Source organism: Strongylocentrotus purpuratus, unplaced genomic scaffold (genome assembly GCF_000002235.5).
Source record: "Strongylocentrotus purpuratus isolate Spur 01 unplaced genomic scaffold, Spur_5.0 spur5_scaffold_15, whole genome shotgun sequence".
In the NCBI taxonomy this organism is placed as follows: domain Eukaryota; kingdom Metazoa; phylum Echinodermata; class Echinoidea; order Camarodonta; family Strongylocentrotidae; genus Strongylocentrotus; species Strongylocentrotus purpuratus.
In genome coordinates, this window is record NW_022145600.1 from 6,663,902 (window position 1) to 6,676,736 (window position 12,835).

A 12,835-nucleotide genomic window follows, 5' to 3' on the forward strand; every position below is an offset into this window, starting at 1 on the left:
GTATTTGACAATGGATTGGGGTCTCTTTCACAATGAACTCTGTGAACTTTGTGCGGCAACAGCGGAATGGAAATTAGTGACCAAGAGTTGTGTAAAAATTCTTTGAATTTCTTGTGTCTGTTCCATCCGAGTTAAAACGATGACAATTGTCTAACATTTGATGATTGGAATTAAAACCAAATAACGGGTCAATGTTGAGAAATTGCCCCAAATTAGGCGTTGTAGTCTATTCGATTTAGAAGTAATTTACTTCGTTTCCCCTAATACGTGAATAGAGTTACTGTTGACGAAATTCTGACCTGTACGACATTTAGTTGTATTCCTGCGCTTAAGAGGCTTATTAGTACAGCTTTAATATTCCCATTACATTTCTCTCTCTCTCTCTCTCTCTCTCTCTCTCTCTCTCTATCTCTATCTCTCTCTCTATCTCTCTTTTTCTCTCTCTCTCTCTCTCTCTCCCTCTCTCTCCCTCTCTCTCTCTCCCTCTCTCTCTCCATATCTCTCTCCCCCTCTCTCTCTTCTCTCTCTCTTTCTCTCTCTCTCTCTCTACTTCCTTAATTCTCTCCCCACCTCTTTCTATACATTATGCTATTCCAATCTCACTCGTCGTTTCTCTTATTCTTTCATCTCTTCGCCTCTATCACTATCTACCACTGCCGTGTTCCTCACATTAATCTACCCCCTGTCTTTGAATGTGTTTACATCTTTTTATCCAATGTATCTACCCCCCCCCCCCCCCCCCCTCCCTCGTTCTCCCTCAGCTATTGTCGATCATCCATTATCAGCGTTGATCAATTAGGATAATTACCTTCGGAATACAGGCATGTTAGACTTTCCTAACAAATAGTGCTTACAGGACAATACAACGGAAGAATAAAATACACAGAACATTGCTAATTGATGTTTTTGCACTTCGACTTTGACTAACATGCACAGTGTTGTCAATGATGTTATTGCCTACTCCATCTTCGCGATAATAATAACTTAATAAGTTTATTATATTTTGTTGTCGAGGAAGCCTCGAGCTTCTCGATTAGCGTAAATGCTTTTTAATGCTTCTTTTTCTTTGAGCAGTAATCTAAGGGAATTAACTCAATGCAGTATAATTTTAATTCTGTAAATGCGATTTTGGAAAGCAGGGCACATTGGCGAAGTTCACCGTCAAAAAGTTGCTTGATCTGCTCAATTGCTGTAATTACGTAATTAGATTTCAGAAGAAATTGGCATTCACTTATTTTGTGTGGAATTTACATTAAATACTTCATTTTAACATACATGGTGTAATTCGATATGTTAACGATCCAGTGTGAGATATTCTTCAGTGTGAGATATAATTTGGTGAAACATAATTTATATCTTCTTTTTTTTCTCTTTTTTTGCGTTATCACCGAGATCAAACAATTTTTAACCTCTTTGGAACCAAGTGTGAGAAAAAAAACTGCCTAACATCAAACATTGCAACATGTTTCACAAGACACTACACAACAATAATACGTTGTATTAGCCGAAATAGAGTATAGCCAATTCTTGTATTAAATGGCATGTAAATACATCTATTATAATCATTATCGATATCATTATTGGAGGTGTCTTTAACAAGTAGATACGTAACTGGAATGTGAATCATAAGGGTTTTGATCCGAGTCCCTCCTTGGCACTAATGTCCTGTATGAAGACGTTGGTCTCAAACTAGAAATAATAAATGGGCACCTGGGGCCCGATTTCACAAAACTCGTCATCAATGACAAATTACAGTTTTTTTGTTATAAGCTAGGGAAATCCTTGCTTCTCATTGGTCATCAGCAGATTTGTTACTGATTTGTGTCATTTGTCATTGAAAAAAGGCTTTGTGAAACGGGCACCTGGTATGAACTTATTAATTGAAACCTTTCATCGCCTTAGGGCAGCAGAGTTAAAGCCACTGCAGTATTACTATTTCTGGACCCGTTAGCATCCCCTTGGGATTGTATAATCACAATACAAATGTAGCTATCATAATTATATTCACTCACATGGACATACAGGGGAAACGTTGAGCATCCCCTGTATAGATTATAGGTAAATAAATATATATATTAATATCATCAAATTATTATTACCATTTGTTTATGATTCATATCTCATTTGTTTAATACATACTTTGAATAAGACTGAATACTTAAACAAAACGAGTTTCATATTTATCATCATATCATTATACAGAATTGAAATTAAGAGCTTTTCGTTTATTAATTCCCTTTCATGCACCTTCCCCTTTCGGTGAGAATATATAATATTTCTAGTGAAAATATATATATATATATTAATGAGAATATATGTTCTTTTCTTCTTAGCCATCGATCATGTCTGCTTATCTCTACGATGCTATCCAGCTTTACGCGCATGCTGTCAACGTTTCCTTGGCAACTAAAGATCCTCCTCTCGATGGCGCGGTACTGGGGAGACTGATGCAAGGGAATGTCTCGTTTCAAGGTTAGTGTACCTTCAAAAAAGTACATCTACATCTTTCACTTTAATTGATATTTTATTCAGCTCGTTTGAAAAGAAAATAATATATTCTCACTTAAACCGGGACTACACTACTTGTAGCTTCTTGCGCCCTCTGTACATCCAACAATGCCTAAGCGGTACCCGTTGGTTCCCCATGATCCCCTTTTTCTTATGTTAATTGGGAGCTGATTTGATGAGATAACAACCTGCAAGTGACCACGCAGGGAGGTCTAATCTCTCGTGGTCAAACTAGTGCAGATAGACTTTAAAAGGATATGCAGGGGTGTTTATTCAAATAGGTTTATACAGGTTTAATTGATTTTATTCACACTAAACCAAATACACACTCTCCTTTAAACACTGCAAGGAATATATATATTTTCAATGAAAAGAATATCCTCACTGACAAGAATATATATTTTCACTTAGAAGAATTATGATCAACTGAAACATTAATATATTTCTCACTGAAAAGAATATATATTCTCATTAAAACTATATTTATACATTCTCCCTGGAGATATTGTATATTCTCACCGAAATGGGAGAGGTTGAAAAGGTGGAAATTCTCGTTTCAAGGTCGATGTCCATTCAGAAAAGTACTTCGCCATTTTTCACTTCAATTGATTTTTAATCAGTTCATTTGAAAGAGAATACGAGTCATGTTTATATACTCGCTTTAAAAAAAAAAATTCTCACTTATAATGATATCTGTTCTCACTGCAAAGAATATATATCTCCTAGGGAAAGAACATATTGTTATCACTGATACAAAAGAATATATAATCTCACAAAACAAATTTGTATTCAAACTGGATATAATATATATTTTCCTTTAAGTACACACAAAGTTAGAGTAGGCCTATTTGAAAAAAGGCATGTGAATATATCGTTTTCCATAAAGTACATCGATAATTATCTCAAACGGAAAACAACAAAAAATTCTAGGTTAGACATGCAATGCAGATCTATTTCGTCTATCTATGGTTTAAACTTACGGATAATGTCATGAATACATGAATTCTGAGCCCCCTCCCCTTTTTTCTTCTTCCAGGAATGACTGGTACAGTGATCATTGACGAGTTTGGCAGTCGAATTTCTGATTTCGATATCCTGGACTTACGGGTGAGTTTGTCTACTAGTCGGGATTCGTGATGCCCCTGTCACACCGGTGAATAGATAGCAGACAGGCATCAAGACCGAACAAAACAAAAATTAAAAAACTACGAATGACTATTATGTTATCGATCGGTTTGGCAGAGTGAATGAGGTGTGACCGAAATAAGTCATACATTTTTATTCACCTTATCATGATTTGTATTAATCTCAATGTTCACCAAGTGATTATTTTTTAAATTCACACCAGTGAATAGATAGCAGACAGGCATCAAGACCGAACAAAACAAAAATTAGAAAACTACGAATGACTATGTTATCGATCGGTTCGGCAGAATGAATGAGGTGTGACCGAACTAAGTCATACATTTTTATTCATCTTATCATGATTTGTATTAATCTCAATGTCCACCAAGTGATTATTTTTTAAATTCACACCAGTGAATAGATAGCAGACATGCATCAAGACCGAACAAAACAAAAATTAAAAAACTACGAATGACTATATGTTATCGATCGGTTTGGAAGAGTGAATGAGGTGTGACCGAACTAAGTCACATACATTTTAGTCATCTTGTCATGATAATAATATTAATAATAATAATATTTAACTATCATGATTTTTATTAATCTCAATGTCCACCAAATGATTATATTCTAAATTGAAATTGTTCAATGATTCTTACGCCATTCTAATGAATAAATTGTCGAATGCATTGTTTCATTAAAATCATCTTGTTACAAAGTAAAAAAATCAAACCACATGTGAGCTATATTTTCTTAAATTAAAAAAACAATCACTGGCAAGAAAAAAAAATAAGAAAAAAAAAAATCGTAATTTTTTGTTTTGTGCCATTTAGTTTTCCAAAGTATGAAAGTGCTCTCCCCTAAATTCGCGCCTAGTATGTAGTTAACTTTAAACCCTGATTTACACTTCTGTGTTTGCAGGAAAATACCGGATTCGAGGTAGTAGGGAATATGAGTATGATGAGCCGGATGTCGTTCGCTGGCACCATACACAGCGCCATCGATTGGCCTGGAGTGAAGCAGCCCCTTGATGCGCCAGACTGCGGCTTTGACGGAGAGCAGTGCTTCAGTGAGAAATGCATTTATCATGCCCATGCCCTTTGAAGACAGTTTGTCGTTTCGCTTGCGTTAATACCTGCGTTAATAAACATGTGAAGGCTAGTAAGCCCATGCGGCAGTTAATCAACGCCACTGAACATTTTGCTTCCACGTTTGTGTACGAAGCAAATCTCCTTGTCAAAGATGGTGCGTCAATGCCTGCACCAGTCGCTAACGCAGACTTACGTCAGTTATTAGGCCCATTCACACACAAGTTTAGTGAAAATTTAACGCGATTCAAAGCTCACATTGCAGGGCCCTTAGTAAAAACAGCACTGATGCTGATGAGGCTTCTCTGGGCAAACAACATTATTATTATTATTATTGTTATTGTTTTTGTTATCATTCTTCTTCTTCTTCTTCTTCTTCTTCTTCTTCTTCTTCTTCCTCTTCTTCTTCTTCTTCTTCTTCTTCTTCTTCTTCTTCTTCTTCTTCTTCTTCTTCTTCTTCTTCTTCTTCTTCTTCTTCTTCTTCTTCTTCTTCTTCTTCTTCTTCTTCTTCCTCTTCTTATAATTATTATTATTAACATTTTTTTTTGGAATTGTTATTATTAATATTATTATTATTATCATTATTTTATATGTTGTTTTCTTCTTTCGCATATGGATTCATATCTTTACAGCACGCGGCATCATCGCTGCTATCGTAGTGGCCGTCATTGTGACAGTCGGTATCATCATCCTTGTTCCCGTTGCAAGGTAAGTGTTTACACATCCATGAATATATTATATCCAAAATACCTTATTCTGATTAAAACAAACTTAATAGTCAAAGAGAAAGAAGGAAGAGAACTAGTGGAGGAGAGGAGAGGAGGGAGGATGAGGAGGAAGGGAAGATGAGGAGGAGAAGCAGAGGAGGAGAAGAAGAAGATGAAGCATGAAGAAAGGGAGGGGAAAAGGAGTGAGGAAGAGCGAAGGGGAGGAGGGGAAGTAGGCTGAGGAGATTGAGTTGGAGAGGATGATAGGTGTGAAGAAAGTGGATGCGGAGTAGAATCAGGAGGAGGTGGGGAGGAAGATTGGAGGAGGAGGCAATGAGGAGATGAGAAGAGGAACCGATGAAGGAGATGAGAAGAGGAGGAGAATAAGTCTAAGAAGAGGAAAGGGGAGGGTATGAGGAAGTAGGAGTTGCAGAAAAAGAGTAAAGGAAGAACGCGGAGGATGGGAAGGGGAGGGGAGGGGAGCATGAGGAGGAGAAGGAGCAGAAGGAGGAAGAAGAGAATAAAAAGATAAAGCCCCCCCCCCCCAAAGGGCATAGAGAAAAGCAACATGGACATGACAAGTCATCATCTTCAATATAATTTTTTTAATAATCTTATTTTGTTCTTCCATTTGCCTTGTCCTGAAAATGTTAATAACACATCGTCTCCAAGTATTAATAACGAGCAATGAAACAAAAATGTTGCAGCCAACTGACATTAAGTGGAAATGTTGATTAAAAGGGTACCTCACAAACTACTGCCATCATCACCATTATCATCATCTTCATCCTTCGGGTCCCTTCTATGGGGGAAGGGGAGGGGGTCTTCTCCAGGCGCGTACACAGGGGGGGGGGGGGGTGTTTGGGGGGGTTAAACACCCCCATTTGGTATTTTTATGTGTATAAACCCCCCTAAAAAAAACCAAACCCCCCCCCCCCCCTTTGTTTTTTTTGTTTTTTTGTTTTTGTTTTTAATAATTAAAAAAAAAATATATATATATATATATATATATATTCACATGACTGACGAGACGGAAAAAAGTGGCCCCTTACCCCCCCCCCCCCCCCGCTTATTCAGCGGCTGGCTGAGTCGATGCGAAATTTTCGGCCCGATTTAAAAATGTTAAAACACCCCCCTTGAAAAAATCCTGCGTACGCGCCTGGTCTTCTCGTTACCGCTCTCCTTCTCGTTCTGTCTGTAGTCAATGTCATGTAACCACATTATTCAATTCGACCTTCTTTCTTTTTTCTGTTTTGTTCCCCATCAGACTGAAGTACGCTAAGTTCATCAAGGGTTCGGATTGGGTAATCGAACGCTCAGAAATCATTTTCATTCCTACGCGAGACAGTGGCGGGGTAAGTACTCAACCTAAATGTTAACACGATCCATCGCACAGACTTTCGAGAAATCAACCCAAAGACAGTTCCAATAGCCAATAGACCGGGTTACTACCATATTCAAATGTATGGATGTTTATTTTCTGGGGAAGAGACAGAGTGACGAGCTATTCCATTATGAACATGTTATTAATGAAAGATCTACAATCGGCATACATTACGTGTTGCTACGTCGTGTTAGCCCGTATGACCGTCTGAATAGGTATTTTATTATTTTTGTTTTGAATTCATACTGTTGTTACTGTTGTGTTGTTATGATTTTATGACATGATTTTATAATCCAATGTCACCTTGTTGTGACACATTATCATCACGATAAATAACATTTCTTTTAAAAATTGAAAAAATAATTACTTTCAGAGACAGTGAAAAACATTTTAATTTACTGTTGTTGAAGATTTCATATTAAATTGGCAATCACAACCCTGTTATTATTTTTCTACATCAAAATGAGCCCACAGTTGATATTTAAAACACTTTATTGTATGTACCTTCGAAGGATTCTACCCTGAGTTAGTGATTCGGGGAAATGAATAAACATAGAGTTTAGACATTTTGCCAAAAGAGATAGAGATTTAGAAATGCATGTTTCGTTTTACTTTAGCTACAAAATTTAAACTGAAACATGCGTTAGTTCTTTTTCATCCTTTATACGTTTAAACAAAAAGGGGAGAAATCGTTTTTCATGTGTCTGTCAAACAGAGTTGAGAAAGAAAAAAAGAATTAGAAAAAAGAATCAATAGTGTCTGTTTATTAAACCTTAAGGGAATATGAAGCAATGTGAAATAAAAAGCGTTGAAATGTCATGAAAGTTAAGAAGTGAGGAGGTAGAATACACAAGTTCGCTTCGCAAAAATCTTTGCGTTTTCTATTTACTTTTCCCTTTAGAATTACAACGTAACAGCATTAATTTTAACCTTACGACCTTGTCGTCAATTATACGCATTCATCCTGCAAATTGCTAAATTGTCATACTTCTTCACCTGTCACTTACATGTGTTTTGGCGGGAAATGAGAAACAAAACCGCGCGAAAAAAAAGGAGGGGAGAGAGAATATCGCTTTTATCCTGATGTGAGGCGAATATTAGTTGAGACGATATTTGCACTACACGAGTCAACGCACCATTAGGCAGGCAAAGCGTGGAAAAATCAAGATACTTGTCACATATCGCATGTCACGACAGCCATTCCTGTTAACACTAATAGGCTTTAATTTGCCCAGTTTCATGCGCCGTTGGACACGCGCAGCCACCTCGCCATGATAGCGTGCACGTCAGCGACGATGTGGCGATTAATAATTTGACCCCGTAATGGAAACGAGCCACGGATTTTGTGGAAACCGATGAACTTGCTCTCTTTGATATGGAATGAAAGATTTGTTTCATGTAACACTTTTAGGTAATATTGAATATTTTATAACTTCTCTTCGTCTCCCGTAGCCTCTATTTATATATTTGGCTTTTAAATCATTGAATTGATGTAGTCATGACAACTTCTCTGATTAGGAGAACCTAAGTGTATTTTTGTTTAAAAATAATAACTGATAAGTCGTATAGCAGAGAGAGAGAGAGAGAGAGAGAGAGGGGGTGGGGTTATGAACATTCAAAAACATATATTTTCCTCTTCGTGAAGTACATGTAGGTTCATTATTTTTATTATAATAATAATAATATATAACATTTTATTAGGCGCTTAATACAGGTGTTTCTAAGCGCACCATTGCCTTGACTTAAAATTACCAACTAAAACTTGTAATAAACACAAAAAATATAAATATGATCTTTATTCAATAAATCAAGCATAATAAAAATAAATAAAAAAGAGAACAAACATAAGGTCAAACAAACATAAGGTCAAACATGAGATCAAACAAAATTATCAAACAAACAAAGAATAAGATGGTGTGCACCTCCTTTGACCGACTCACAACTGCATAAATTCTCAATGTATATGGGCACGGGGTCATGCACCCCCCCCTCCTTATTGAGAATTTATGTCTTATCGTGCCACTTTTATTCCAATATGACGTATTTACCTTCTTTCTCGGTCTTCAAAAGAAAATTTTTGTATTCTTAACAAAAATAAAAAGTAAAATTGTAAAATGGCGAAAATATAAATGCGCAGTTGCAGAGGATAAAGAAAACGGTTGCGACTATCGCAAACATGAGAATTAGGATTTTGAGGTTATGAGGCGAAATAATTTTAAGACGACTTATTGGATAGTGAATAGAAAGAAAATGCAACGTTTTCATAGACTCAAAGGAAGGGGCAGAAAATAGCCTCGTCAAATGAAGAGAAATTTCTTTAGTATCGCGGTAATCCTTTAATCCGTCTCAATTTGCGAAATGTGAAAGATACATGTAAAAAAAAAAAAATCCTGTAAATGTACCATTGGTTCATTACTTTTGTTTCCATTCTGACCGTTACATTGCATGACAAAAAGATGCTTGCAAATATGTATTGAAAGGAGGCAGTGGCGAAGCTATATGGGCACGGGGTCATGCACCCTCCCCCCTCCCCATGTAATGAGGAAAATAGGGGAGAAATGGGGTCGAAGGTGGGAGAAAGGGTTTAAAGAACGGGGATTGAAGATGATAGGATCTCCTCCGTCCCCCTTGTCAATTCACGTTTCATCATCGAGTAAAACCCAAGACCCCCCCCCCCCACCCACCCCAATGATGAAGTTCTCCCTAAGTGGTGGGACCAATGATACGCAAATGCAAGGAGATACGCACTCGAAATTTTAGTCCTTGAATGCTCCTTTTAGAAACGAAGGCATTCAATGGTAGCGTAGAAAGGCATAATATTAGAAGAAGAAAAGAGGAAAGTGGATTTAGGATGAGGCATATAGATGGAGCAAAAAAAGGTGAAAAAGTACGGGCATTTGAAGATAATATTGCACGCTTTCGCATTGATCTAGTTTCCCAGTATGGAAAGGCGGAGGAGAGCAATTAAGACGATCAAGAGATATTGATACGATTATCATCCAAAGGGCGACTGTCCTTTAATTTCTAACCTGCGTTTGATGACCCGGATTGAGGCACGATGATTTAATGCATTGCGTCCTGAGGAAAAATTCGTCACCTTAAATTTCCCTAATGGTATATGGTCAAGTAAATTTTGGTAGACCATCAAATTTAGCTGCGTGCAGTTCTTGAATCTGCATGCAAACTAATTTCACCAAGTCCGGGGTTAGCGAATTTTGACGCAATGCACAAAGTTTCTAGCACTCCCCAAAAACATCAAAGTTGAACAGAAATGAAAATTTTTCCTTACAACTGTCGAAAAAAATACTTTTTAAGTTTAAGTTTACGCTTGAAAAGACGAAAACAGAGTTAGGGGTACGACAATGCATGCTAGCGGTGTGTTCATATCTTACCCCGATCAGATACCCTTCAAAGGCTTAGGCGTAAATTCATCGCCGGGTGAAACTGAAAATAAACAGAAAGGGAAGATATGCAACTGAGCCAAGAGCAATTTGTAGGCACATTCTGACGTGAGAAAATCATACGAAACTCGAATGCAAAAACGCCGTTTAAAGAATCGTTGTATAGCGACAGGATATAACAACATCGTGTAAAAAAACGTCGTATAAAACATTCTTGAAGACGCCATTTAATGATACATTGTTGTGCGTCAATAATTGGCCAATTACCATTGCGTGTTTGCGCTAAGCCCCGCCCAGTTATTGAGGAAGGATTGCAATCTGCGACGTTCAGACGAGAATGGCACCAATATTTCGTTTGAAACAATGCAGAAACATGCGTGGCGCTGTACGGTATTTCGTTATACAAAACGATGCGTTTCGTTACAAACGATCTTCAAGCTATAGAGACAAATTACTAGTAAATCGTATAGCAATACTGGTTTCGGTAGTCTAAACGAGGGGTTATTTTGCGACCTCTTAGCGTATATTATAAGGAGGCCAAAAACACTGGCGGTATTACGAGCGACTTGAGCGGCCCTCGCTAATTTCAAATCGAGGATTTAGAGCCACTTTTGCCAGGAAGACCACCGGGAAGCGACCCATGCAGCTAGAATTAATGGCCCAGGGGGGGGGGGGGGGTCTAGATCACACAGGAACTGTTTCCCTTTATTATTTTTCTTGATTTTGTTTTCCTTTTTAAAAAGAAATCTATTGATGCACGCAGTCTTTCTAATGAACCGTAATTTACTCAGCCCGACTGAAGTCTATAAAAACATTAGCTCATTGAAATTGATCACTTCACGCACCGAGAATAGAATAATTTATGTATTGTGACGTTTTGAGTAAAAGCGTCCTTATTTGGTACTAACGTAAATTGAAGTCTCCCGGGATAAGGGGAAAAGATGTTTGAAAAGAGATGTAGAGAGATTAGATGGAGGGAGAGATCCGGGAGAGAGAGAGAGAGAGAGAGAGAGAGAGAGCAAGAATGTGGAGGAAAAGAGAGCAATACTTTTATAGGGAAATGTCTCTTCATTATTTACAATCTCACGGGATATGTTATGACGTATTTTTGATCTCTTTGTATAGGTATAACGCCCTACCTTATACATAATAATTTCTCGGAAATAATATCGCTAGTGCTTTATTTAGCATAATAATTTCTGTTTGACTAAATTCATCGCAGAGAAAATCGTATCCTCCAAAATATATTTAATTAAAACCTTATTTTAGACGACAACCGACGGTAGATTAAAGCGCATTATTCAAACGCTGCATCGTCGAACATGCTATGATTCTGTTTTTATGCCTGCCATAATACTGTCTTACTGGAACAACACCGCTTTGGATAATGACTATTTTGACCCGGTGATGCTGGATCTCAAATGAATTTGATGACGCGTGAATAAGTCCTAAATGACGACTTAAAAGTTAAAGATTGGAATCATTCGAGAAGCCAATTACAGGGATTGCAACAATATTGTCATTCTATTGACCTCTTTTCCTATCCATTATGTATCATACATTATTCTTGGCTGACCGAGGCAAATGAAAATATTTTCTTTTGCATCAAACTCCAGGCCTTCCCGTCCAATTACCGCCTTCAGAATATGTCGAACGCGATGAGCAAGCAATCCCTACTGTCTACGGTATCTGTGAAGGGTAAGGACGCCAACAAGAAAGGAAAAAACTTTGCCTTCGCAACCTACAACTCGCACACTGTGGTTCTGCGCAAAGTAGAGGTGCACGATTTCAACTTGACCAAAGCCATCAAGAGAGAATTAAAAGAGGTAAGTTGTGCTACGTGAACACAAGTTACATGATTCTAAGGCAGTATTTCATTGCGCAAAGATATATTTGCTGCTCACATACAATTTCAATGTTAGTGGCTTACCCTTAGTTTGTGCTTAATTGACGTCAATCGAAGACAAACAATGAACAGAAGACTCATTTTTTGTGCTTGATTTTAATTGTGCGCAGGGAAAACAATATTTTCCCTCCGTGAAGCGTCTGTTGTTTTAGTTATCCTTTTAGCGAGTGTTGCATGGATGTATTGTTTTGCTTTCCGTATTTTTTAGTTTTCCTTAAATTTGAATAAAGTAAAATAACCGCCTCTGTCTCTCTCGTATGTTCTCTCTCTCTCTCTCTCTCTCTGTGGTTATCTAACCCTTTTCTAAACCCTTATTTTTTCTTTTATTTTCCATTCTCTAATTCCTTTCAATTTTCCCCGTTCTCTTGTCTTCCCTTTCCATTATTCTTTCTATCCCATTCTTTCCGTCCTTTCCACTCTCTTTCTTTTTTCGTTGTTTCTTTAACCTCTCTCTCTCTCTCTCTCTCTCCCCCTCTCAATCTCCTTCTCCCCTTCCCTTCCCGCTTCCCCTTTCTTTTTTCTTCCCTCATTGCAATCCCCCCTCCGCCTCCTCTGCTCCTTATCTATATTCCCTCTTTTCCTTTCCTCACACCCCCCCCCCCCCTCTTCTCTCCCCCCTCCCCTCCTTCTCTTCTCCTCATACCCTCTCTAGATGCGGTGGCTTGTTCACGATAACATCAACCGGTTCCTAGGCCTATGTTTTCCGTCGACCAGCG

At 37.8% G+C, this 12,835-nt stretch overlaps 2 protein-coding genes across 2 annotated transcripts in view; both read left to right on the forward strand.

Moving 5' to 3' along the window:
• LOC105446861 (receptor-type guanylate cyclase gcy-14-like) overlaps positions 1 to 2,477 on the forward strand; it is a 61,389-nt gene extending 58,912 nt beyond the window's left edge. Inside the window, exon 4 of the mRNA XM_030986437.1 lies at positions 2,334 to 2,477. Within this exon, the coding sequence (XP_030842297.1) occupies positions 2,334 to 2,477 (144 nt within the window). The remainder of the gene's footprint in view (positions 1 to 2,333) is intronic.
• Positions 2,478 to 6,702: 4,225 nt separating this feature from the next.
• Positions 6,703 to 12,835, forward strand: part of LOC580192 (atrial natriuretic peptide receptor 1-like) — a 19,038-nt gene continuing 12,905 nt past the window's right edge. Inside the window, exons 1-3 of the mRNA XM_011684213.2 lie at positions 6,703 to 6,783; positions 11,830 to 12,039; positions 12,772 to 12,835. The exon at positions 12,772 to 12,835 is cut by the window's right edge and continues 122 nt beyond it. Coding sequence (XP_011682515.1) covers positions 11,860 to 12,039; positions 12,772 to 12,835 — 244 coding nt within the window. The 5' untranslated portion in view covers positions 6,703 to 6,783; positions 11,830 to 11,859. The remainder of the gene's footprint in view (positions 6,784 to 11,829; positions 12,040 to 12,771) is intronic.